Source organism: Sprattus sprattus (genome assembly GCF_963457725.1).
Source record: "Sprattus sprattus genome assembly, chromosome: 13".
Lineage (NCBI taxonomy): Eukaryota > Metazoa > Chordata > Actinopteri > Clupeiformes > Clupeidae > Sprattus > Sprattus sprattus.
In genome coordinates this window covers 23,928,012-23,955,789 of record NC_137911.1, presented here as the reverse complement: position 1 = coordinate 23,955,789, position 27,778 = coordinate 23,928,012, and the positions used below count along the sequence as shown (strand labels likewise).

Genomic DNA, 27,778 nt, shown 5'->3' with positions numbered 1-27,778 from the left:
GTGGTCGGCAGTCTAAGTTGTTTCACTTCTCCCCCACGACTGCAAACCGATGGCTCTAAAGAAAACTGTGCTGTTCAACTTATGGGGTGGTGTCCTGACCACTTGCCCGTCCCAGTCTTTTCTGAAATACGAGAAATCTCAGCCCAGGTAAGCGGTTATAACTAAAAACAAACCGTAACGTAGGCGGTGGACCTCCGGCTGGGCCTCAAAGTCCACCCGCTTCAACATGACTTAACAAATTGTGGGGGAGAGAAAACAGTTAATTTAAAGCCCGTTAAGCCGAGTCTGGCACCTGTAAGACCAATCGAATGAAATCTAACCATATTTATTTTTAGTGATTTCATATCAAAGACCTTGGCTGCAGGAGGGACTGAAAATGCCTTAGTTCGAGCTGAGAGAGGAAAGATTACTTTACAACAGGTAAGGGGATACAGCAGGTAAAGTTAATTTACATTTGTGTATTTTAAGGGGAGTGTTAAGGTGTGTTTAAGATGATGTATAATAATATATTAATATATATTATAATATTTAATATCCTGGGTAATACAGTCTCCTTCTTTATTCTGTGGTTATGGGTCAAGTGCAGCATTATGTCTTCTGTGTATTAACTCTGTAGTTACCCTAAGAGACAACAAATGTTAGCCTACACTGAACTAAGGACATGGACTGTTCAGTATGCAGTTTCCTAATATCCATTGTTTTAATTCATGTTATTAATGCTTTGCTGTTGTGTTGATGATTTAAGTGTGTCTGTGTATATGTACTGAACATGTCTTCAGATGCATACTGAGCTGGAGGAGGATAGCCAGCAGAAGGAGGCCAGCGTTCAGGGGCTGACCTCGCCAGCTGAGTTCGCCCTAGCGGAGTTCTTTCGAGAGGTTAGAGGGGCAGACTTTCACAAGCCCATATTGGAGGCTGCTGCGGCCCTTCGCCGTCACGGTGAGCTTCTGATGGCCCCAAGCCCAGTCTTGTCTTGTTGATCACATGCAGGGTATGACATCAGTGGAAGGCTACAGAAAATACAAGGATCCATTCTTCAGATGTTTAGTTGAATTAATTCATTTTTTATTAAATTATACAGTATAGTATTTTTTCAGTTTAGCTAAATTTATAAAACTTATCAGTTACAGTAACTGTAGCAGTAGCAGTGAAGTAAATTGATTCTTTTAATTTAATCGAAGTGAATTGATTTTTATAGTGCAACAAATGCTTAAACTTAACTGTCAATTTCCAGTTTCACTGTTGAGGGTTATTGGGTCATGGTAGTCCTGCGTCTTCTCTTGTAGGGGTTACCACAGGTGTGCTGGCTAACCTGTGGGTCGACGACACCCCTCAGCGTGATCGCACAGCTCAGATCCTGTCTGTTCTGGAAGGCCACTTTGACCTGGTGCTGCGATCCTGCTTCACAGGGGCCCGTGTACCTGAGCCCGCCATGTTCAACACGGCCCTGGAGAAGCTTGGCATCACCCCTCAGCAGGTACTGTGGGGCAAGGGTGGCAGCCGTCAAAGTTTAATGTAAGGTAGTTGTCTCCTTTAATGAAATTGGTTTGTAGGGTGATGCAAGTTGTTTTTTAATGTGTTCTTCTTAATAAAATTACATGTTGACATGTTTGATTGTTTTAGCATATGAAAAACCGTAGCAAGTATCCTGAAGTTGGAATACTCAGATGTAAAACTGTTCAGAAATGCTTGCGATCGGTATTATGGCATGGTTATCACCATGGTTTCCTGGTCTTCTTCTCATTCTCTTCCTCCCTGTGGTGATGGGAAAGTTTAGCCGATATGGTTTTAGACAAACTACCTTTAAACAAAAGTGTTTGTTTATTCAAACAGGACATTTACTATTTCTATCAAGGACTATAAGGAGGCAAGTTACCAGTTAATAATGACATAAATATTTCTTTACCAGGCCATTTGTGAGCATGCTGTTGTTTTTTTCTAGGTTAGATTGCTTGGAAAGGGGAAGTTTTCGTTCACACGTTTCAGATCCTGTCACTGCATTAGTCAATAAAGTGATGATACATATATCAGATGTTGGGTTTTGAGAATTTTTTAAGTTGAAAAGGGGATGTGCTGTTCAGTCACTATGATGGCACAATTGAGGCACACAAGTCACCTTTAGTCATTATTGTGTGTGTGTGTGTGTGTGTGTGTGTGGGCGTGTGTGTGTGTGTGTGTGTGTGTGTGTTTATGAGACGATCCTCTGCATTTGTGTGCACATTCTGTTGAGTGTATTCTGTGTACGGACATGAGCGGACCCCTTTGCTGTGATGTTCCCAGGCGGTGTGGGTGGATGCAGAGGAGGAGGGTGTGAAGGCTGCAGAGAGCCTGGGGATGGCTGGGGTCCTTGTGCAAGACATGAGCACCGCTCTCGACCAGCTGCACATGCACACTGGAGTGGAGGTGCTTATAATAATACACTTTAATACAGGCTCAAGGCCCACATGGAAGATGCACAATACAGTACATATAATCAATAAATTACATATAAATATACATACATACATACATACATACAAACATACAATCATAAATACATATAAATATACAAGGAAAGAAGGGCTAAAAAAGGCACTTATGCCAGTGTTCCCAGATCTTAGATGTGTACTTGACAGATGTGACACTGTGTTATCTTATGAACACCAGCACACAGCATGTGCAATAGTCTATGTCCCATGCAGTGGGACAACATGCATTTCAGCACCTTTCTCTGAAGAAGTGTTGCATTAACATGGCTTTTTCGATGTACAGTAATTGTATTTTCTTGGAATTGAGAAAAATGTAAAGTATTTGTAAGGAACTAGTTAATGCGTGATGTTGATAAAACACACATTTTTTCGGGGAGGCTGTGGTAGTTGTTTACATGCTGTTTTTTCTGCAGGTTCAGAGCTCAAAAGATGGACTCCCCAGTTCTTGTAGACCTGAGGACGCCACTCATGGATTCGTCACCATCAAGGTAGCAGCGGAGATACAAGTGCACACACTCACACAGAAACACATGCACATAAACACATACACACACCCACACATCCATAAGGGCCTAAACATGCACACACATGCATACGTCATAATAAAATGAGACACACACATAGGATACACATACAAACACAAGATGTGACCGAACAAAAGGTTGTCGGCCAGACACAAAGAAACCTTAAAGAAAAGAGCAAGTAAAGTAAGCAAGAAAGCTCAGCACAGGGTAAGTCCACACTGCTCACACTGGTCGTCCAGTAGAGGCTGTTTTGCTGGGTAGCCTCCCCATGAGAGCAGACCCTGTCAGTTGTTTACAAACTCCTTAAACAAGGTTAACTCTGAGGAAATGAACAGGGGCTCTAAGCTGTGTTGCCTAGCAGCAAGACATGAATGCCTCTCTCTCTCTCTCTCTCTCTCTCTCTCTCTCTCTCTATCTCTCCCTCTCGCTCTCTCTCTCTCTCTCTCTCAGCCCGGGGTTCAGATCCACTTTGTTGAGATGGGGGATGGCCCCCCTATCCTGCTCTGTCATGGCTTCCCTGAGAGCTGGTTCTCTTGGAGATACCAGGTGAGTGTTATAATCAGTAACATGTTATAATTACTTATTATTTAAAACGTGTAATTTAAAACATTGTGACCTCATAGGCTTCTGGTATATACATGTGTGCTGTTTGAAGCTTGCCACATCTGTTTGTCTGTCTGTCTGTCTATCTCTCCCAGATCCCTGCCTTGGCAGATGCTGGATTTAGAGTACTGGTTCCAGATCTGAAAGGATTTGGGGATTCTTCTGCACCAGAAGGCAGGTCCATTCCTTCCCCCCCTCCCCCCCCCCCCCCCTTTTCCTCACATGCATCATTACTTCCCCTCTTTCATCATCACTGTCCCTCTATCAGTCTCCTGCTTATATCAATCAGATTGTGTATGAATAACTAATCATTCATGTTAGGATATGATTCATATGTTTTGGTAATCTGCATGCTAAGAGCTTGGAAAAGGCAACAACAACATTTAGACCACTCTTGATTTTAGAAACAGTATGCAACATTTTCCACTTTTTATATGAATTTATATTCTATACCATACCATACCAAGTATATGCTCAGCATCTTCCCATCCTAACCTGCCTGATAAGACAAATCAGACTAACCTGTCTGATACGACCAAAAAGACTAAAGAAACTCAGCTTTAAATTGTTTGTGGTAGTTAAGCAGCTGGTATGGCTGATAGTTACCACATCAGAATCCGTTCATCGCAGCAACGAAGTGGTGGGATCAAAGCTGTTCACGTGTAGTTGTGCCAGTGCATTTCCCACTTCCAAATTAATTTATATGAACGTAAGTGTCGAGATGCTTGTTTGTTGGTGTGTGTATATTTCCATGAGTGACAAGGAAACTGTGTTAAAGTGATTTTGTCTTTATCTGTGCTGACAGACATTGAAGAGTATTCCCAAGAAAATCTCTGCCAGGCAAGGACAGGCACATGTACATACACAGTACATTCACAGATTGTTTTGCACATTTATACATCCTCTGTGGTACTAGTAGACTACTAACATGAACGTGTCTTTTTTGTCATTTTTAGGATGTGCTGACATTCATGGATAAATTGGTGAGTCCTGTGATGGGTAACCGTAATCTGTCTTAAAGTCTTAAAGTCAATAGCAAGACAAGATTCGGAGGAGTTGATAAAAAAATATTTTGTCTTGAACTACCATCATCATGCTATGCTATGAGATGACACACTTCTTTGCTGCTGCCATAGTCAAATCAATGAGGAGAAACATAAAGTCATGTATTGTGGCTAGGGCTGTCAACGTTAACGCGTTAATCTATAAGATTAATGCAGCCACATTTAACTCGATAAAATATTTTAACGCAATTAACGCAACTTTAAAATGTGTTTATTTCATTTTTTTTTTTTTTTTTATCCTTAGTTAAGTTAGGGCTGCGTAGGCTACTGTTAACTCGCCTTGCTCCTTTATTGATGTCAGGTGAAAACTTATGAGCAATTATGCACAAGAAACGGATAATACTTAGAAGGTATCTTAACTAAACATAGCAAGTTACTATTAGATGCATTACACCAAGAATCAGAGCAACAACAGATTACAACACAGCTGGCTAATAAGTGCTAATGTTTGCCACCAATGGAGTTATGAATGAATGGTGTGCTAACGGTCACATATTAGAACGTAACATCAATTTTTTTTTTACTTTGTATTTTTTAATATCAGAGGTTGCTTAAATGTATCTCTTATTTGTGGTTGTAAGCAGTGTATTTTGTTCCACGTGGGGAATGACAAAAAAAGTTTAAGAACCACTGCAGTAGTTGAAGATAGAGAGAGCTGAGGGATTGTTGGGCGGAAAGTGTCTGTTTAAGAGCCAAAATGATGGAACAATCGACAAAACTAAAGTTGTAGGTAGCATTTGTCAAGCTGAGCTTAGCTATCACAGAAGCAGCTCGTCTTTAAGTTATCACCTTAATGCAAAGCACCCAACAGAAAGCAGTCCCAGGTTAGATGATCGCCAACCCACACTCCATGACTTCTCTAGTCCGTCAAAGGTTACCATTTGGGTTGCCGGTGACTGTCGGCCCATCAACATAGTTGAGGACAGTGGGCTGATTGAGGTGATTCGAATTGCTTCAGGGGAAAATTCTTACGATTTACCGTCAAGGGCCACCATTGTGTTTAAAAAAGAAAAAATTATTAAACAATAGTGTCTAAAATACACACTGTCTGAAGTGATTACTCGATAATTTATAAGATTTAGTCTTAAGAAGAAAAACAATGTGCGATTAATTAGTTACATTTTTTTAATTGATTGACAGCCATAATTGTGGCATATTAGGGTTAGGGTCATCAACACCATTAAAGGGCATTCTGAGTCCTGTGTGTGGTCAGGAACATGCTGCTGAAAGATTCCATCAGAGCTGTGGACTGAAATGAAATGAATGCTTCCACACATTAATGCTGTGCCCTGGGTTGTGTCAGGGGATGTCATTTTTGTGTATGACTTTCTCTTTCTGTCTCTACTTCTTGCCCAACAGTTGTAGCCGGGTAGAAACACACGTTTAGTGAGAGCTGAGCAGGGAGCAGTAGCAAGGCCAGGCCAGCTTCAGGAGGGTAGGGGATTTAGCGGTTCCCTGACCCCTTTACTTCCAGTTAGGCTGTTTTTTCCTGTGACAGGTTTTATGTGTGGACCTATGTTGTGTGAATACGTTGAATGCATAAAGAGTCTGAATAAATAAAAAAACTGCTTTTAATTGATAGTCAAAATGGAAATTTGTTTTGAATTTGATTCGAGGCAAGTAAGGCATTGGCAAGGCAAATTAAAGAGCACACGTATCCAACAAAGGATGTGAGTGAAGCAGTTGAGTCCTAAGCGATCTGTTCTCTGCGTTCCCTGTGTAATTGGGTTGGCTTGCAGTCACAAAGAAAGGGGACATGGATATCATACTGAAGAATCTGAGTGTCAGCATAGATTTGGTCTTAGGTCTAGGGAGAGAGCTAAGCCTGGATTACCCAGCCATACTAAAACCTTAGCAGTAGTAGTGTTAGTGTTAGTATTAGTATTCTATTAGAGGAGCGCTAAAGTACTGTACTTTTTTCACTCGTCATTGTGCCATTGGACTCATTTATATTAGTGCCTTAACTCTTTAAATTCACATGGGTGTAGTTTTCCCTGATATAACAATATAGTGCGTCCTCTGTTGTCATGTTAAGTAATCAGTTTTCCGAGGGAAGTGCCTGGAAGCACTGTGACGGTCAGAGATGCTCTGTTGACACTCTCAATACACAGGCAGCTTTGATAAGGTATTGTTTTGCTTTCAGCCTCAATGGAGAAACGCTTCAGTCAACTTACTGTCAGCAGGGATCATTACATGATCACTAACTACCTGCTGTAATTTATTATGGCTGATTGAGTAATTTAATGAAGGGGAAGTTCTTATTAGCCTGCTGTTGACTTAGGTTGCTGCACTTATGCTCATTGGCTGGTGCTTCTGAGTAATCAAATAAAATGATTGGAAGGTAATTAAAGGAATACCAAAGACCTAGTCATCTACTGTATCAGTAATTGACTGTCTTATATTATATATTAATTTCTACTCACCACTATACACTTACAAAGATCTGCTCTAAGTACTATATATGTGAAGATGTTTAGTTTCTTGGAAATTGTAGTTTCCTTCCCAGTTAGCCAATAAAGTCCTTGATATTGCTTAGATTCATAGCCTTGGTTGGTCTGAGTAAGATTATGGACAATATTTAGTAAGAAAGTACGCAGCAAAAGAGAAGCAACAACAGAATGCCTTAGGTACTGAAAAAGCTTTGGCTCTTGCTCTTCCACACTGCTCAGTGTGCTTTTCCGCACTATTTGTCTAAGGCTGCTGCTGTGTGTTTCCAGTAAATTGCCTTCTTGTTGTTGCAACATGTTGCAAAAGTGTAATCGGTGAAAATGAGTGCTGACTTCCCTAGCCCCTGCCCATGGCCTCTCAGTCAACCAAGCTAAACACCCTTGGGCTCTCTGCCACCCCATAGACAAACCCTTGTGGTTTGTGATGGTCTAAGACAGCCAATGGGACCTATCTTTGCAGCAAGCACCAATTTCAGATTGGATGAAAATAGCATGGCTCTGTTTGTCTTTATGTTAAAATAACACTAATTGCACTGCTGTGTGAAGACTCTATTGATGATTAATGTTGATATGTCGCTGTGTTACAATGATCAGTGATTGCTGCTGTGCATGTTCAGGATCTTGCTTTTGTATGCTGTGCATAGTGCCCTTTGACTGATAGTGTAGTGTCTCTATCTTCAGAAAGGCTGATTCCTGGACAGCCTAGAACAAAACAAAACTGTGACAATTCTCTTTAAATATCCAAACAATCAATATTTTAATACAATTGGACTATGGACTATATAGTGTTATTTGACTCTATGAAATCCAGACCACACCTTTGGATCCCGTGCTGCATCAGGGCATGCTTCACTTTGCTTAAGTTTCAAAGCTGTCACACTGCAGCAGAAGTGTAAGCTTTGACAGAGACTTCTGGGGAAACCGGTAGTGTATCATATTCAGTGAATTGTAGGGCCTTCATCCGAACACAATCTGCATTTCCACATGTTTGTTGTCTAAATATGTCTACACATCTTCCACCAAAGGAGGAAGTTTAGTGGTCTGTGGAGTGTGCACCAGGGGTCAGATGGCAACATCACAGAGGCTTGTCTGTCTTCTGTATTAGTTTTGAATCTCATTAAATGGTATTATTTTCTCAAAGTAAAGCAAACAACAACTTGTACACATCTACAGTACATATTAAGAGGAAACCCCATATCCTGTACGCAGAACTAGTTTTCAAAGCTTAGTGCATTAGCTGAAAAGTGTCAGTACTTTTAGTCATCTTTGTTCTAAGGACGCTCTTGAAAACGCCTTGAAAAGTTAGGGTATATCTTATGAATGATGTAGTGTTAAAGTTAGGGTACATCTTAGGGTATATCTTGGAAATTATGTTGTGTTAAAGTTAGGGTACATCTTAGGGTATAATGAATGATGTACTGTTAAAAAATGCTCTTGGAAATGAGCCCCTGATTATTTTAAGGGGAAACTACCACAATAGCCTTAAGTTTCTTCAATAAATAAGGTCGGAGAAACTTCTACAAAAAGAAGAGACGTTTACGACACACAAAGTGAGTGTGAAACAGGCTGTCTTCCTGTCCTGCCGTAATGGTTTCCCCTGTTATTATCTTTTAGGGAATTCCCCAGGTGACATTGATTGGCCATGACTGGGGCGGTGCCCTCGTCTGGAACCTGGCACAGTGCCACCCTGAGAGAGTGAGGTAAGGGCATGGCAACTGATCTGTCTTTCCTTGGGTACCTATAGCCATCTTTTCAGATACCCATTACCCATAACTCCCCTCCAGTGCAGGAGGATAAGGTACTGCACCTCCTTCACCTTCACAATCAGCCAAGCTTACATTCACCTGTCAGTCACAGCATGTTTTTAAGGAAGTACAGCATGTCCTAGGTTCCTCCGATCGATTTATTAACCCTCCATTTAAGGCAAGACTCACCGAGAGATGCGGTGGGGATTTGGCCCAACTGTCACATCCCTCTCAGGAGCACACCCAATCACACTTCCTGAATTACCTGGATAAAGGCTCAGACCACTGTGTGTGTGTGTGTGTGTCAATGGCGGTTTGTTGATCGCCCAAGACCTGCTGGCAGGCACAAAGTGGTTGGTAGGTTTGAAATCGTCAACATCAGTTTGGTTATATGTGCTCCTCAGGGCGGTAGCCTCCCTCAACACCCCTCTTTTCCCAGTGGACCCCAAATCTGACCCCATGGAGAGGCTCAAAGCTGCGCCCATTTTCGACTACCAAATCTACTTCCAGAAGCCTGTGAGTGCCATGGCCTACGCTCTACACCCTTTGCTCTGTACTCAACCGTTGTGAAATATGCCCATACTAATATAGCTAAGTGTTTACCCGTGGCCCTTTGAAGTCTGTGGTTTGTTTGAGTGTGTTACAATTAGTTTGTTTTGGTTTGGTTTGTGGTGTTTCTGAGCAGGGTGTGGCAGAGGCTGAACTGGAAAAGGACCTGGAGCGAACGTTTAAAATATTCTTTTCTGCTAGTGATGAAAAGGTAAGTTTGTTTAACCACCTCTCCTCTGCACTGTAGTGCTAGATACTGTAAGTAGCTCTCACAGTCAAGTGAGTTAAAGAAATGACAGGAGGACAAAAGGCTGTGATACATGCTTTGGTAGGGATAGGCGCGCTCTACTTCCAAAAAATAAATGCATTTTCGGGTGCGAGTAAAGGAATGTATACTTTGAGTAGAATAAAACCGCACTCACAAGCTTTTCTCATTGATATTTAGACCAGTTTATTTCCAGACGCGTTTCGGCCTAAGCCATCGTCAGTGTGATACATGCTTACCATAGCAATTCTGGGATGTTGTTCCAGTGTAAAAGGAAGCTGATAGATATGCTCGTGGATCTGAAATGAATTCTAAAGAAGAAGGTTCACATGAAGTACTACATCTTATAAATAGTCATGAACACAGTTGGAGGAGTGCTTCCTAAAAGAGTCTTTTTGCTGTGTCGTTACTTTCATTACAGTATATCTCTCCAACTTTGCCCCGCAGAAACAGGTCTGATGCACCACCCCAGCAAGGGGAAATATCTGATCATTAATTAATGCAGTCTATTGTGGGCACATCCTGTGTTGCAGTCTTCTAATCTAATCCCACAAATAGGAGGCCATTTTTGAAAGTATCTATCACAGTTGGTTAGGGCTATGGCTGGGTGACCTCAAGATATTGGTAAAATACCATATTCATACAATTATTCTTAAAATACCATCTTTCTTGATCAATCTTCCTGGTTTCTACATTATCAGCATCACTGTTCAAATGACTGTGAACATGGGCTGGAATATCATGTTTGGAATATGCTGAATTATGGAACAAACTGGGCTAAGGAAAAGAAGGAATGCTGTGCACTTTACATCTTAGAGAAATATTCCAAATGTTGAAAGAAATAATTAAAATTCAGTATGTTAATGTATAGGTTTTGTTTCATTAGAGTTAGAGTACTAATATGCTTTACACAGAGCTCGAGCCAGCAGCAAGAGCCACTAGACTAGCCAAGTCTGTGGTACTATATTATCAAGCACAGTCATAATTATTTTTTAAATATGAATATAATCAAACTTGAATTCATTAATGTTTGTATCATTTGCACCTGTATGTTTTTAGTGTATCATTCAGCTAGGCGAGACTGTGCACTCACTTCATACATTACACAGGTAGAACATTTTTTGCGTCACGTTACACCTGTGTGTGTGAGTGTTTGTCTGTGTGGTATGTGTTTTACAACCTTGCTTGTACTTCCTTCTACCTTGTGTGGTCTGGAACTAAACCAGAAGGACATTGAATCACCAAAGGTGTGCACATGCAAGTACAACTAGAACCCAACAAATTACATTAATGTTTTTGTCTTGAATGTGTGTGTGTGTGTGTTTATGAATACTGATTACTGATCTGAATTTTAGCCATATGTGCATGTGCGCATGTGTATGGGTATGTGCATTTGTGCATGAGCTATGAGTGTGTTTATGTGTCAGAGTGGGAGTCTGCTAAATGTGCCCTTTTGTGTGGGTGTGCAGTGGTGATGAGTTATAACTGAATGACGGAGACATCATTCTTCAACAGGGGAGGCAAGAGCAGGGGCACCTTAATGATTGCGGGGGTGAAAGGAAACAAGTTGTGTGTGTGCGCAGGTGTGTGTGTGTGTGCGACCATGTGTGTGTGTGGGCAGTAGTGTGTGTGCATGTGTGTGTGTGGGCAGTCGGCTCATTCAGTGAGTGCATGTACGTGTGTGTGTGCTAATGCCAGAGTCACGGCCCTGGTTAATTGCAGTGCCCCTTCGCCCACACTCCAAGCACCTTAAATGCCACTTGGCACATAAAGCGTCTGCAGAAGATGATTCTGTCGAATATAAACCTCCAAAGGAATATTCATTCATTTATACAGCAACATTTAACACCTCAATAATAGAGGATAGCTTTTTAATCTATTTAAAAGGTTGTCTTTTACAACCTTGAGTAAATGCTTTTGGTGGACTTGATGAGGAATGTTTCTGGTTGACCAATGTTGCATTTAGGATTTTCTCCTGAGCATTATGGCAGGCTTGTCTTGAGGGGACTGTGGGTCATTCTTTCATTTGTAATATTATGAGAAATAAAACTGAATCAAGCAGGTTTATGTCATGAATTAACTCAACGCTGTGTTACTCACCTTTGAATCATTTGTGTGTATCTCTTTAGGATAAACGCCCTCCCCTTACTACGGCCAAGGTCTGTGAAAGAGGTAGGTGCAAAAAAAAAAAATTCAAACCTTTTGAATTTCAGAGTGGTTAATGCTTGCACAGCGGAATGTTCCAGACATGTTAAAAAATAGCACACACACACACACAGACACAGTCTGTCTCTCTGTATTAAGTGAATAGTACCTCCATAGTTTATAATGAGGCCATTCATTGGAACCCAAAGTACCTCCTAGCTGTCAAGTGGAGTTGAGTAGTAAGACTAAATCTGACACCCATCAAATGCAAAGCTTCATGATTGACTGGCATATGTCAATCATGTGTTAATTTCGGTGTGTATTCTTTTTCCTTGCTTGAGTTCAAGTATGAGTTGCACATTGCTACATATTTAAAAGTGTCAACAAATAATACCCCAACTTGTAATGCAGCATATTTCAGCGCAGTAGGCTGCTGTGTTATCAGGATCATGCTTGGCACACCCTACCTGGCAGGCATAGGCATGTATGTTGTGTGAATGATGATTGTAGTTGCCTTTCCTGCACTATTCTCCCTTTCCTACCTTATTGCTCCTTCTCTCGTCAAGTGAATGTAGTGCATACGACCCGTTTCAGACGAGCTGTGTATCTGAAGCTGTGTTCCTCTGTGTTGCCATGGTGACTGTGATCTGCAGGTGGGCTGTTTGTGGGACTCCCAGAGGAGATTCCGCGGAGCTCCATGCTCAGTGAAGCTGCGCTGAAGTACTATGTCCAGCAGTTCCGCAAGAGTGGCTTCAGGTATCTGCAAACTCTCAGCATAGACTAAAGCTTTTGGATTCTCTTTTGTGTTAAGGGGCAGAACTTTTTACTGTATTGAGGTCCTCTGTTTTTTTTCATGTGAATTCACAAGTAATTGGATGGTATGTGTGTGTGTGTGTGTGTGTGTTTGTGTGTGTACATTTTAGGGGACCTCTAAACTGGTACCGAAATGTGGAGCGCAACTGGCGCTGGATGTGCTCACGGCCCAGAGCAAAGGTGAGGCTGGATCTGCCATCTATGTTGACTAACATGACAGCTGATGTGGTTTATATTATATATCTACTATCTCATTCACTTCTTTTTACTTAGTACCACCACTAATACTTACACCTGCACTTTATATATTTCACATATACGTATCTACACTTTCTACCTCAATTGCTGCTAGTCCCAATTCTGTTCATATTTCATATTTATCTTACTGTATATATCTTATTTATTCACTTATTCCACTTTACATATGCACATACTATGCACTTTTATTACTATTTTGCACTTCTGGTTAGATGCCAAACTGCATTTCGTTGTCTCAGTACTTGTACTCTGTGCAATGACAATAAAGTTGAATCTAATCTAATCTATTCTAAGGGCTCCTAATGCCACTCCCAACCACAGAAGGCTTGTAAAAGAAGTGAACTCCCACCTAGATAAGACATGTTATCTGGAAACCTATTTTGAAGTATCCAGCAACCTGCTCTGTATCATGTTTTGAATGATTTCCGCCATTCTGTAGTCAAATGTTAACCCTCGAGAGTGATTAAATCAATTTGGACTTCCAGCCCTTTTTATGGGTCAGTGTCTTCTTCTTGTATGTTATTGCATAGATCCTGATGCCGGCGCTGATGGTGACTGCTGGAAAAGACCCTGTGCTTCTTCCAGTCTTCTCCCATGGAATGGAGAACATGGTAGAGCAATAGTCTTCCTGCAGCTTAATGTCTGTAACATTTAAAATGTATGACCTTTATATACCTATTTACAGGGAAGAAAAGACACACCGACTGTTTTATTGAAATTGTCTTTGTGTTTTTAACTTAAGGTTCCCAACCTGACCCGTGGTCACATTGAGGAGTGTGGACACTGGACCCAGATGGAGAGGTAAGAATGAGGCAGGCCAGTAGTAGTGAAGGTTCCACTTGTAGTGAAGTAGTATTTTACAATCCACCTGCTTTTTTGATTGTAGGCATGAGAAAGGTCAGTCAATTGGTTTTAAATTTCGATGTTTTTCACTCTAAATTTGTCACCACAGCCCAAAAATCAGTGTGAACGTAAACCACAGACTGCTGGTGATACTGTTCACTGCCCCACAAATTTCAGACAGAATGGGGTCAAGTGTGTGAAACTCACCAATTCAGTGGTCACTTAACCAACCAGGTGGTATTGGAGCGACCATGACAGAGACTTCACACACACACCAAGTGCCGTTGTCTGGCCTTGAACCTGTGCAGCCACATGCAGGGGAACTGATGAGATCCTCAAACCTTGAGTGCACAGTTTGCAGTATGGTTCCTCAATCGCCTAACAAGTCAAGTGTTTCCACAAGGCCACGTCTCTTTGTTAGGAGAGAAATCACAGCAAATATGTGCTGCTGACAGAAGGGTCAGGCATGACAAAAAGATATAGTCACTCCCCAGCCGCTTAGGACATCTTGGACAACTCTTTCTGTTTAGCGATGGTGGGGCCAAGTACCATTTGCCCCCTATTAACTACATTTGCCCTATTAACTACATTCTGCTGCATTTCTAGTCATGCTTGGTGATTCAAAAGCATTAACAAAAATATTCAGTTGTCAGTAGTATACTTCTCTTTATGGTTCAAGAGGACACTGCAGTGGTTATGTATAAACAGTGTTGGTATGTGGGTTCTCATGAAATACTTTGTGCTGTGGCAAGATATGGCTTTTGAGGTGTAGACTGATATGACTTAAGGCACTTCCTTTTAACTTTGGAGATCCTCTTTCCCACACTATACCAGAAGTCCTACTTTACATCTACTTTACAACTGTCACTCTGTGTTCCTTAGGTCTTTTCCTCCAACATAATGCACCCAGTATTCTCCTGGACTTTTCTAAACAAATTCAAATTCATAATTTTGAATACTGTTCAAATACAGTGCGGAATACAGTACCCTTCGTTTCAATGACCGTTTAAACTTACTCTGATGATGGAGAATAGAATGTCTCTCACCTTACACATATCTTGCCTTTTGTGATGGTACAGTTGATTTTCATACATCTCTAGACATGATTGTGTGTGAAATGTCAGCGACTACTGGCTTCACTCAATGCTTAATGTATTGACCTGTGTGTGCATGAGAGAGTTACCCTCTAGTATTCCACATGCACCCAAGTCTGATAATGATCAGTCGATAAGATACAGTCTGGTGCACCGGACCTATCACCAGGAATGGATGAAAGTACCCTGGTTGAGGGCACCTATGGTGGCCTTCACTGAAACTTTATTCTAAATAACTTGATTCATAATATACTGAATGCATGCTTTGGACAGCAGGTTGAAAATACAAGCACCTTGGTTGAAAAAAATTAAGAATCCAAAGCAAGTGAGGGCCTGTATTAAACATTTAGAGGTCAGCTTAGAACCTGCTTTTTGATAAATAGCACACATTCTGTGGATTCTTTTCAACCTGATATTTTAAAACCCAACCACAGACCACTTACTGTTTCAACGGTTTTTGTCAATGTCCTGGCACAAGACAGTGCCCTCATGACCACACAGACAGAACAGCTTAATGCCTGAATAAGTGGAGTGGATGGGAGGTTATAGGAAGGTCAAAGGGCATTAGGGTCAGATGGTGCATCACATGTACGATATAGCCCTTTAACCCCTTTGTGCCATAAAGGCATCTCGCCTGTCGCCTTAAAAGCTCTGAAGTGGAAATCCATCTGAAGCTGAGCGGGCAGGCGTGGCACAGAGATAGATATCCCTGGCACTCGGTTCAACAAGCCAGCAAAGGGATGGATCCAGTCCTAGATTGTAATGCTGTCTTTTATCTCTGTCATCTCCAGGCCAGCTGAGCTGAACAAAATACTCCTCGACTGGCTGAAGGAAACACACAAGAAGGCCTCCATTCTTGTCGCCCCCAAGTTATAATTTCCTATGAGATACCCATGGAATTATGCGGAAAAATGGCTTGTGTTTTGTTTGCTTCGCATTAACCAGCTATGTGTTAACCAGCTATTCTCTGTACCCTTGTCGACCCCCAATACTCATCCAACACAATCACTGCACTTCCCTTGTGTGGGTGGACTATCATTTTATTTGGAATGTTTTGTTGTGTGTGACTGGGAATATGTAGATCTGCTGATAACATAGAAATAACTGATATTCCAAAGAATGAAATCCATCCCCAACCATATCATGAGCTACAGGTTATTTGAGTGTTTTTCTCTTGTGCCTGAAGCATAACTGTGCCTTAATTCTACTTTATTCTATTTTAAGCCCACTATTGCCACCTCAAACGATCCTAATATGGCTGAAATCTGTGATAAAAACATTACTGCAATGCATAGTCATTCTCTATGGCGGGCCATGTCCTTGCACCTTGGTAAACGGTTAACATAAACCTAAACAATAACCCATCACTTAGTTTGAAATGTAATTGTAGGCTGAAAAATGAAATGCACCTGAACATGTCTTGTCTTGAATACTCCTGTTGGCTCAATACACCAACTGTTCCCAAAGACCTGGGTTGGGCCTACCTATGGGGTTTTAATGGGCACATTGAGAGAACATGATGTATGGTCTGTGGTATGCAATGTGAAGACAAATGGCACTATCTTTGCTTACAGCATTCAGTCACCTGGATCTCCTTCCGTAATAAAGAGATTGTCGCTATATTAACGAAGAAACCGTCTCTTGAATATGTTCCCAACAGACTCCAAAAATATAGACGTTTGAATAATGCTCACATTTTGATTATTATAACACTTAGCAACAATTATCATTAAAAAAATCAATGAGACAGCAACTATGAGAGTAGTATAAGGCCAGATACCTCCCTCCGGCATAGCTTTGATGGTGCTTCTAACTAGCCCCTCGAGCGCACTTTCTCACTGTAATGAGGGCGCGGACAGGCATTTAATCAGCGGGGGAGGTGCAGGTTACACCGCGATGGATTTTAGGCCAAAATATGTTGCCATAACCTCATAACCTTCGGCCAATAGAAGACAAGTGAATTATTTTCAGGGCAGTAATGAAGCTGGAGTCAGCGAGTACATATTAATCTGGATGAGTTCACAGGCCTTTTGTCCAATCTTCAATCAGTATCAATATCCTCCTGAGTTACCTGACCGAGTAGAGATGTGCGTTGGTAAAGAATTAAGGCATATTATGATTTGTTTCTTTTCCTCATATGTCCTCCCATTTTTGAGAATATGTCAATATTGTAGATATTGGCGAAGTGAGTGGTAAATATACAGAAATAAAGAAAACACCACATTGATTCATAGAGTAGACTCGTGCTTTTGAGGTTTTACAAAAATAAAACTGTAAATAAACTTAAATCTCCCAACATTTCCAATGGAATATTCATGTAATTGTAACCGACGTTGGCAACTATAAAGAACAAGAATGACACAGGCTTGGAAGGGAAAACAGTCTTGTTTACTTCGTAATTAGGTCGGAATACCGACGTTGGCAACTTTTCCTTTTTCCAAGTAATACATTCCACATTCACTCTTCACCAGTCCCATACCACTCTTGTTACATAATTATCGGTTACAAGGCCTATGTTTTGTGGGATTTGCACAATACCAGTCGTGTCGAGTTCCGTTTCTGAGCACATGGTCCAGTGAAACGGATATGGTCCTTCTCACAATGCATTTCACACACACAGACACACATACACATAGAAAGAGACTCACACATATATAGAGAAAGATCTAATGTCTTAAGGTACGTATATCTACACATAAATATTATGGCTTCCGAAACAGATATTTACACAGATAAGCAAATCAGTGTCGGGCTCTATGCAAAAACCATGTAAATAAATACAATAAAATAAAAACTTGTGTTACGTGATATTCTCTGTACCCTGTAGACCCTCAGGACACATATTCTGAAAGATACATTGATTGAATGTTGAGTCGGTTATGTAGGCAGTGGCTGCATTCCAGCCTCCGCCAGCCCTCTGAATCTTATAGGCTACTCTATAACTGTCAGTTAATTAGTTTTAATAGTCAAGCCCATTCAGGTCTCCTGGGTAGCTTATGAGCGTGTGTGACTGATGGTAGCTTAGTCCCTGCAGAACAATTCTAATGGTTTTTTTTTTTCAGGAATAGTATCAGGCTTACAACGTGATCACTCTTCAGCCCCTCTTGACATGTCACAGTAATTCCCAGAGGATAGCAGACCTTCCTCAGATCCGTGAAGAACTGTCAAGTCAATCCATCGCACGTAAACATCTGGCCTCGTGGCTTCATCGTCTGCTTTCACCCTCTTCAGTTGTTCCAGTATGACCATAGATGTTCATGCATAACTGAGTTGAAAGGCCCTCATGAGTTTTCCGACAAACAAAGTGGATTAATGTGCCGATCTGACATCACATGATATGATATCAAGAGGCTTTTATTTCATTCCAAGGAAACGTAGACCATATGTTAAGACGTGGCCAGGGAACGAAAGTCAGAATAATCATTATAATTATGCATCAAAATGGAGGAAACAGGGACTAAACACGAGTACAGCATCTGGAGATATGCTGTAAAAAGGTCCACCTGGATTAAACCCCACTGGTTAACTGTATCCACTTTCAGCTTGTTGAAGTCAATAACTTAGGCTGTCATGTTTAGTTTTGTCTTAGAAACATTACCATATCAGCGCTTAGAAATGCAATGTGTTCCTCACCATGATAAAAAACCTGGGTATTGTAACTGATGAGTGTGTGTGTGTGTGTGTGTTCGTACCTGCCGGCAGTCTGCTCTCTACTTTACAGTTCTTCAATCTATTGAAAATGACAGCAATAACATTCATTACCATCTCCATTGTTTAACAACAACACTGACAAATTAGTTTAAGCCAATTTAAGCATGACAGCCAGATGCTATTTTGGAAACATGACTTCGTAGCACTCGAAGGAGCATATTCAGTTTCACCTCATCTTATATTATCAGAACACAATACAACAGGAACAGATTGCTGTTTATATTACTTAACATACTTCAGGTGATGGATTTATTCTTTTCATATTTTTTGTGATCACTAAATAAGTGATTAAGTCAGTTAATAATTTCAAAATGTTGTGAGATCTGGAGTATCTCAATTTGTGCTCAGTTCAGCAATACTACTGACTGTAAATCTCTCATATTTAAAAATAGGAGTTTTCATACATTCTCTCTGGATTGGGATCGATTTAAAAGTGAAGTTGCAGTATTCTTGTGTGCATAATGAAAACAAACTATGCTCTTCTGTAATGAATCATGCTGTTGTTTGTCCCAAGTTTTCGATTTTCTCTCTCTCTCTCTCTCTCTCTCGCTCTCTCTCTCTCTCTCTCAGTATGCCACTATGCCATGCAGCTGTACGGAGAAGTATACTTTGGCTGAGTGTGTGTGTGTGTGTGTGTGTGTGTGTGTGCAGACACACGTATATAGCCAGAGGCCCTCAAATCTTGTGAGGAATCAGCAAATGGCTCCCAAATTCCAACGCTGCCTCATAAATTGTGACTCTGCATGAATAATCTCATTTCATTATTCATTTGCAAATGAGTTAAACTCTCACATCGCATTTTGAGCATGATGTTCTAAACTGTGCTGGAGCCTGCCATGAATGTGTCCTCAGTTGACCATACTGCCAGGTGTGTAATATTGCAAAAGGGACACGCCTTACCGATGAGTTCAGCAGCTGCACATATTTAATTGATCCAGGGAGAGTGAACCTGGAGTTTGTACAAATGAAAGCTTTAGTAAACTGCAGTTTCAACATGCAAGTACTACCCTCATAAACACGTTACAGGATCCAATATGCTTTTAACACAGCAAAAAGCCTTCCCAGATGAAAGTATTGTACAAGCTCTGTTTGTGGTGCATTATGTTTTCATTTCCCTGTAGGATTTTGTTAAGTAAACATGAATAAATAAACGCATCGAATAAATGTGTGTTCCTTGATTTCATTCGATTTCCTGTATTGTTATGGAAACAATTGTGTTGCAAATCCAATTACATCGCATGCTGACTCAAAAAATAGGTGGGAACAAAATGAGAAAATTCCTTCTAAGCACTGAAGTCATTGCTATCATTACGGAGCTTCGATAGCTGCGCTCCCAGCAAAAAATGCAGTTGTGTTTGAAGTTCTTTCTGAACGTGTTTTATTACTTTACCTGGCTCATCTGGCCACACAGTCCAAAAGGTACTGGGTCTCTGGTAAGATGAACCATGAGAGAACGATACATTCTTGAAGTTGTGTTCATTGGATTCGTTGGGTTCTCTAATGTCAGGGTCACCCTTTATTCTCATTGTCCTCTGTGTAATACTATATTTTTTTATATAGCGCTTTTCTACTGTAGATACCCAAAGCCGCTTGTGTACAGTTGTGTGTGTGTGTGTGTGTGTGTGTGTGTGTGTATGTGTTTGTTTGTTTGTTTATTTGTGTGTGTGTGTGTGTATGAGTGTGCATGTGAGAGAGAGAGAGAGAGAGAGAGAGAGAGAGAGAGAGAGAGAGAGAGAGAGAGAGAGAGAGAGAGTATCTCAGACAGAAACAGTGCAGTGAGTATTCAAAGTATCAAGGGCAATTAAGAGTTGAGAATCATTGCACGTCTTTGACTCAAGGTAAAAGAAAAAGGTAGAATAAGGGTGGATTTTGAACATCTTTCTTGCCCTCAAAGATATGGTAAGGGACTGAGAAGGGACTGTTTCAGGGCTCAATGGCGCTCTCTGCTGATCCTTTTCTTCCACAAGACAAAGCTGCTTGGATAAACCATTCAGCCACAATAACAAAGGAGTGTGTGTGTTTTTATAACACAAGAATGAAAATGCGATAGAGCTATTAATCACTATTATTAGGGAAGTAATTATTGCCTTTTACAGTTTCAGGGAAAAAAACACCCTGTCTCTTCCTCTGCCTTTTAGACTAATTACTCTAATGACAAAGACTGCTTTGTCTTGCTGCCACTCTCAGTCAACTAATTACGAACAGAAGACTACTGTATAACACAGGCCAGTAGATTAAAGCCATTTGATCAGATAATGACTGTAACACCAAAGCCTTGGTTATAATAGTGATGTGAGTCACCAGGAAGGCCCGTAGCACGCTTTCATAGGGTCTCCTATAATTGCATATGTCTCTCGTCTTTCGGTGCAGGGGGAATAAGGAGAGACGGATGTGCCTTATCTTAGGATCCTAAACACACACACACACACACACACACAAACACACACACACACACACACACACACACACACACACACACTTTCTCTCTCTCTCTCTGTCTCTTTCCCTCTCATGTATATATACATACACAACTCACACTGATATTTAATACTCTGGACAGAGCTTCTGTAGCTCTTGATATGCACCGTTTCATGATCTCAATTCCACCACCTCTTGTTGTTGAAAGAGCAAAGTTCTAAGTTGTAGTTTGCTGTGTTCATTTTGAAACCCAGTCGATGGAGAAAACTGGTAAAGCATTTAGTAGAGCATCGTTTAAAGTGCAGTCTGCAATTCAAATCCAATCCCATGCACATTTAATCAAATTCAGAACTTTTCTCCTCACAGTCTTGTAACTGTCAATTTAGTGAGCCATAAACAATCCCAGTCAATAACCATGGTGATTCAGGAGCACAGAAGGAAGGGTGTAATTTTTTATTTTTTTTGGCTCAAACGTCAACAAGGCTACCTTCACAAAACCAAACTAAATCGCCTACTGTGCCTTTAATAAGGAATGGTTCACTTAAAGCAGTGCTAAGGTGTTTTCGTTTAAAATTCACCACCTTAGAGGCATGTATAATCTTGAAAACACCACCAACAACACAATTGGCTCTGATACAGCCTTGCTAGCAAGCAAACCTGCTACCTCTTGTCTTCGGCGATGTAATTGCCAATGTCTCAGAGTGAAAGCTGTTCTTACATTTTTGTGGCATGCTCTGCAATTAAGCAAACCAATCAAATGACCAATCAAGACAAATAATGTACAAATGGAGGGCATTCAACATGTCCGCGACTCTGCCTAGAAGTGGACGCCCATCAAGACTATCACCAAAAAGCACCAGAAGAAGAATAAATCAGGTAATAGCAAAACCACAGATCACCTCTAAAAATCATGGTAAAACAACAGAAAACTCTTAACTGCTCAAGGGGTTCACATACTTTCAAGTGGCACTGTATATATGGTGTGCAAATTACTGCATACTGTTGCTTTAAAAGGATATTTATGTTACATTGCTGACCTTCTGTTGTGGCACATTATATCATGGACAAAAACCTGCCGATGGAGGTTCTTTTTTCCCCTTTGTTAGCAGCTCTTCAACATGCGCATACGACATACCTCACCCCAAAAGAGTCCCGAGTTGTCCCATGCATGAATACTGAGGCTTTATTGTCCCTCTGGAAACTACACATCCTCCCCTGTTTAGTTGTCAAATCAAATGAACATACACAGGTTGAAATGAAAGTTTTACAGAATAAAATGACCGCTAATACCATTTAAGGCTCTATACAAGGTTACAGTTTGATGGGCAAATGTGAAGGATTAAGATAAAGTGTTTCATTAAAGGGCCAAATCCTTTTTTCAATATCTCTTTGGTAAAGCCGTCAAACTTGACGTTTGGGTGACTTGCTTAAGGGAAGCTGGGAGATGAGCTGCATGTATGCATTGATAGTCCTTTCATCTGATACTGTTCAGTGAGGTTCGCCTGAGGTTACTTTATAAATGCGGCTGAGGCAGGGTAGATATATGGAGACACACATAGGCCAAATACAATTTATCAGAAACATAGGCACTATATCTCAAGACTGGAAACACATGATTAATGTCCAAATATAGCCAACATTGAAAGGCACTGACTACTGTACCGGGTTAAACCTCTTTGTTTGAAGTGCGGTTTGAACACTATTAACAGACTAGTGTCTGTGAAGCAAAAAACATTTTAATTAAAAAGTGCTGAACTCTGACCTTTTTCATCTTTACTGGTCACATTGTTACCATGTCTGAGATCATGTTAGCAAAACCGTACACCACATGTGTCAAACTCAAGGGCCGCGGGCCTGATCAGGCCCGACAAGCCATTTAATCTGGCCCGCCAGCTCCTCAGAATGTTGCAAAAAGTTCCATTGATTTGAATGAGCAACGCTGATTTATTTGGCTTGCCTAATTTTCCCTCAGGATTAATTAAGTATCCATCTATTTCCTTTCTATTTATCTATCAGAGTTTGTCTGCCGCGGCCGCTGGTATGTCAAACGCACCACAAATACTGCCAAGTCCCACAATGCACTGTCACCGCGTTGGTAGCATACGTCAATTTAGGGAGCACTTGCCCCACTGTCTGGCCCTCGAGTTAGACCCATTTTTTTATTTCGGCCCTCTGTGTATTTGAGTTTGACAACCCTGCCGTACACAGAGGCCGATTTCACACCAGAAGTTTGGGTTGTGCTTTGTGATCTCGAACCTTTAGGCAACACAGATTGGGGGTGAGACTGCAGCTTTATTTATGACATTGAAGAAAGTTACAAGCACAACAAGGTCCAAGCAACACATCCAAATCTCTGTGGTACAATGTCCCTTCTTTTTTACAAACCTAACTCATGTCACACAAACAGCCCCATTATGTCAGTTAAAGACATGTGGCTAACAGACATACGCACAAACTAGTTTGTGCTGGTTTCTATCAAGACTAGGAAAAGGTTTTACAATGCACTATATACATCCTTCTGTCTTCCACTTGTTGTCAACACATGCTCCATCCCATGGTGTCAATTATGAATGTCAGCTGCCTTTCCTGCTACGGTTTAGGTCCCCATTGTCCAGCTAATATGTTCCTGATGTCCCTCGTTAGAACAAGGAATTGCACCAAAATACCTATTGTAGTCATAAGACCTCAGAGACAGAATGGAAGAGCATATCTTTCAAACTTACATACAAAAAAGAAAATGTATCACTACTAAGTAAGGAGTAAAACACGAAAAAGGACCTACAATCTACATATACATGTATAACATGCTATATAACAGCATATAGCATTGTGCTTTGAATGGCAACTGTGGACAAAATGTATTGTTCACCAACATGAGATTTTTTCTTGAGGACAGTTCAAAGAGAAATGGCATCACACGGGACCTACATTACCTATGTCATTACTGCCCCCTTGTGGAATGTGTCTTCAACAGGCCAAAATTATTCTTAGGGCACACAAATCAGATTTTTTTTTCTACCAAAGATATTTACAAACATTCTTTTTTTATGAATAATTAGCCATTCATTTAATTAATCAATAATGCTATCAAGCCTTCTACACATGCATTTTCCTAGTATAGATTTTACATCCTTTTTTATTCATCATAAAAAAGTTCAGATATGTTACCTTGCCAAAACAGACCATCTGGTTGAAGCTTATTGAGATCTAGAATCTACTTCGAATCACAGGTTATTTTTCTCAAAGGGCTTTCGCCAAGTGGAGACAATTCTGGCATAGACTTTTTCAATCTGAAACAAGACAATTCATTTTGTCATTTATCATGTGAAGCTTTGCGTTTTAAAGTGTAATGCGAAAGGATCTTAAAGATAAACAGTTGAATACAGTACAGGACTCTTGACAAACTATTGACATTACAGTGATGTGTATGAGACGTGTCACTATAGCAACTCTTTACCTGCTCAGATCTCTTCACCCCATAGCGGAATAGGTTGGCCTGGTGCTCGCTGTTGTGGAAGAGGATGTCGAAGGTGACGGCTTTGCCTACGGCCTCATCGATCTCGGGCTTGATGTGGTTGTAGAAGTCCCGTTGCGGATGCTTGTCATCGAGGCTGTTGCACACCTTATACTTCTTCCCCATGATATCCAGAGGGTCCAGCCTCACTGATGAGTTAAGGGCTCGGCCGAAAATGAGGAACTGAGAGGTCGAGTCTGAAGAATCAAACCAGAAGAGTCAAGATGATAATCCACAGTCTCTCTCTCTCTCTCTCTCTCTCTCTCTCTCTCTCTCTCTCTCTCTCTCTCTCTCTCTCTCTCTTTCTTTCTCTCTCTCTTTTCTTTCTCTCTCTCATTTTTTCTCTCTCTCTCTCTCTCTTACATACACACACAGTCACACACACACACACACACACACACAAACACACAAATGAGGTGTGACATACCCCTAGTGGTAAGATGAGCCACATAAGCGACCCCATCTCTCTCTCCGTAATAAACTCCATAATGGGAAAAGTACTTATTGCAAGGGAACTCTAGGATGTCTCCAGGAAACAACTCAGGACGGGAGTTCATCTGGAAGACAGAAAAGGAGGTCAGGACAACATCAGGAGTCCTAATAGGGACTTGTGCTTCTTCTCATCAGTGTATAACTGATATAAACAGGTCAAAGGATTAAAGTTGTCATATCATAAGCTCATCATATGAATACGCTAATGAAAAGAGTCTTACATGGTTGAATATACATGTACGTGTATATACATTTGTAAAATATAAAATGTCATAGAATAACCAACAGGTTTCATATGCAAAGATATAAAGACGTTGTTTCTAAAACAATCTTACCAGACCCATGTTCAGAGAGATGCGTTGTGTGGTGAACTGCCAGAGGTGCACTGAAGCAATGCTCACTTTACTCTCTGTCTTGCTAAAAGACCTTAAAAACTCATCGAGTGTGTCTACAGTAAACCAGCAAATGTTCATCTCTTTTACATAATGGGTTTCACCCAGGAACAACGCAACCATCCTTACTTTCATGCATGAGTGAACGAGGTCCCTGGTTCATCACACCCTCTATCTCACCTTTAGATGACATTTACATGACAAGACTAACACCACATATTAACACTACATTTAGTTGCTACATTCACTACATTGAGATTGATTGAACTTTTGTTGTTGGTGTTCAATCCAGGTAACATATACAGTAAGTACCAGACGACTGAGGTGACTTTGAAAATGAGAAGCATAACAAATGCTGTGGAGACATACTAAGTCTTTACGATTTCTTTCAGATTTATCCTCCAGACAAATTGTTGTAATCCAACATTTTTGAAGGAGATTTTTTGAAGGACTTTTGAGAACCTGTGTGCTGAGTGCTGAGTTGTTTGGAGTAATTAAAAGTTCACATTTTGAAGTTATTTTAAACGGAAATGAGGCAGATCAGCAGATACAGTGGACCCTTCAAGCACTGATGTAGTATACCCCTGGGGAGGTCATGGCACTTCTAGTTCTTCCCCTTTTGGCAGGAAACATCTGTATGTCCCCTACTGCATCAGACACGCCTTACACGTGCATCAGTCTGTATGTGTGAGGAGAAGTGAGAGAACAAGGAGAGGAGAAGAGAAGAGAAGAGAACCGAGCAGTGAGGAGCAGAAAAGGAAGTGGAGGACAGAAAAAGGAGGAAGGAGAGAGGCAAAGAGATGGGATGAGAGTAGGGCTGAGAATGAGATGAGAAGATGAGACGAGAAGAGAAGGCAGGACAGTGGACCAGATGAAAAAGAATTAGAGTGGGGAAGTCTGGATGCAGTACAGGATGATTAGAAGGTTAATGCTTGACTAGCAGTAGAGTTTTGCTGGAATGTGACTCACTTGAGGACAGCAGCTGTCAATAACATTCCAGTAAGCGGATGTGTTGGGAGCCATCACAAAGCCATCTCAACGTCTTAAAATGGAAATGGCCATGTAGTGTCATGTTGTGTATACTGGCTTAGCTTATGGCCTGTATTGCATACATGCTGATATCCTGTTGGTGTGAATATTTTTGTAACTGATCGTCTCGTCGTAGTTCGCATTGTGTTCTCATGGAACACTTAACTTCTGTGCATGGGTTCCGCTGGGTCACATTCAGTCCAGTGGCAGATAGACAGACAGATATGTCAAACTATATGTAGAAGGTCAGCAATTCAGATAAAACATACACACAGACACACACACACACACACACAGACACACACACACACACACACACACACACACACACACACACACACACACACACACACACACACACACACACACACACACACACACACACACACACACACACACACACACACACACACACACACACACACACACACTCACAGTCTCTCTCTCTCCCTCTCTCTCTCCCTTTACAGCACAGAGAATGAGACACATGACACATGGGTACTTGTCACATTCCAGTGCGATATCCTGGCCTTGGAAGGAGGTGACAGGACTGGAGTGCTCTCCCCCCCAAGCTAGCCCCGTACCCTGCCCCACCTGCTGCCAGGGCCATGTGTGCCACACACAGCCTGTGAGGGGGCAGGGGGCAGGGGGCAAAACCCCACAGCTGCTGCCTCAACTGGGCGGGAGGCAGAAAGACCAGGGTGGGAGAGGGGACAGTGGGTGGGGGTACCGCAGTGGTACGACAAGGCTGGAAAGTCCGACGGAGGAACCAGATGGGTAAGGAGCCACATCAGCCTATAAGGACATCCACCGGCCAGATGCACCAGTAGCTCCATGGCCACACTATCAGGGGAGAGGTGGGAAAAGACGAGACACAGACAAACGTGAGCCGGAAGACCTGCTGATAAATGTAGTGATAAAGGGGCTGTATTTGGGCTGTGTTCATTCAGAGATGGAGCATTGAAGGAGACAGTTGCCAGTCTTTCTGCTCAGGCCTAAGCAGCTGTCATGGCTGTGTGTGTGAGTGTGTGTATGTGTGTGAGTGTTCGCGTCCCTCCATCTGTTAAAAATGTCAGCAACCATATTCACTAGTCTTGTCATTCGACAATTGTTTTAAAACTATGAATGCATGTTTCAAACGGCCACACATATTTCAAGTGACCTCTAGGCACAGCTGGATTTTTATATTCTTTAAGACTAAGGAGAACAGTGTTGGACTTAGTTCTGTGATCTTTCTCTTGCATTATGGGGTTAGAATTGTCTTTAGTTAACTGTCATATTTCACGCAGTGGCACCACTAGTGCCCATGGTGAAGGCTTTTGCCACGACCTTTAAAATCTTAAAGTATATACTCCTAGAGAAATAAGAATCTAAGTGTATACTTCTAGCAAAAAAACACACTTC

General features: G+C 41.3%; 2 protein-coding genes across 5 annotated transcripts in view; one reads left to right on the top strand and one right to left on the bottom strand.

The window, feature by feature from the left end:
• Positions 1–40: 40 nt before the first annotated feature.
• On the top strand, positions 41–16,412 carry ephx2 (epoxide hydrolase 2, cytoplasmic). 3 transcript variants are annotated; one of them, XM_080850508.1, is made up of 20 exons: positions 41–147; positions 336–420; positions 780–939; positions 1,287–1,477; positions 2,281–2,403; positions 2,882–2,956; positions 3,443–3,538; positions 3,691–3,769; positions 4,401–4,435; positions 4,552–4,578; positions 8,721–8,806; positions 9,256–9,367; positions 9,537–9,611; positions 10,892–10,912; positions 11,795–11,837; positions 12,464–12,566; positions 12,734–12,803; positions 13,412–13,492; positions 13,624–13,682; positions 15,610–16,412. In XM_080850508.1, exons 1-20 carry the CDS (start codon positions 50–52, stop codon positions 15,692–15,694), a joined length of 1,704 nt encoding a protein of 567 aa, XP_080706634.1. In that variant the 5' UTR covers positions 41–49; the 3' UTR covers positions 15,695–16,412. The 3 variants fall into 3 exon arrangements, with proteins under 3 accessions (XP_080706634.1, XP_080706635.1, XP_080706636.1); XM_080850509.1 differs by lacking the exon at positions 10,892–10,912; XM_080850510.1 differs by lacking the exons at positions 9,537–9,611; positions 10,892–10,912.
• A 6,815-nt stretch (positions 16,413–23,227) lies between these two features.
• plaat1l (phospholipase A and acyltransferase 1-like) overlaps positions 23,228–27,778 on the bottom strand; it is a 4,906-nt gene continuing 355 nt past the window's right edge. Inside the window, exons 2-5 of one of the 2 annotated variants that reach the window (XM_080850793.1) lie at positions 26,315–27,217; positions 24,889–26,162; positions 24,405–24,658; positions 23,228–24,237 (exon numbers count right to left, since the gene is read on the bottom strand). In XM_080850793.1, coding sequence (XP_080706919.1) covers positions 24,172–24,237; positions 24,405–24,658; positions 24,889–25,018 — 450 coding nt within the window. In that variant the 5' untranslated portion in view covers positions 25,019–26,162; positions 26,315–27,217 and the 3' untranslated portion in view covers positions 23,228–24,171. Of the gene's footprint in view, positions 24,238–24,404; positions 24,659–24,888; positions 27,218–27,778 lie in introns of both variants that reach the window. The other variant, XM_080850792.1, reaches the window with a different exon arrangement.

What these genes read in the sequence shown, in the direction of transcription:
- ephx2 (XM_080850508.1), top strand. Translation starts at nt 50, where the DNA reads ATGGCTCTAAAGAAAACTGTGCTGTTCAACTTATGGGGTGGTGTCCTG. An exon ending in AGGACATTGAATCACCAAAG is followed by an intron (nt 10,913 to 11,794) that starts GTGTGCACATGC and finishes GTATCTCTTTAG; the next exon opens with GATAAACGCCCTCCCCTTAC. An exon ending in CCCATGGAATGGAGAACATG is followed by an intron (nt 13,493 to 13,623) that starts GTAGAGCAATAG and finishes TTTTAACTTAAG; the next exon opens with GTTCCCAACCTGACCCGTGG.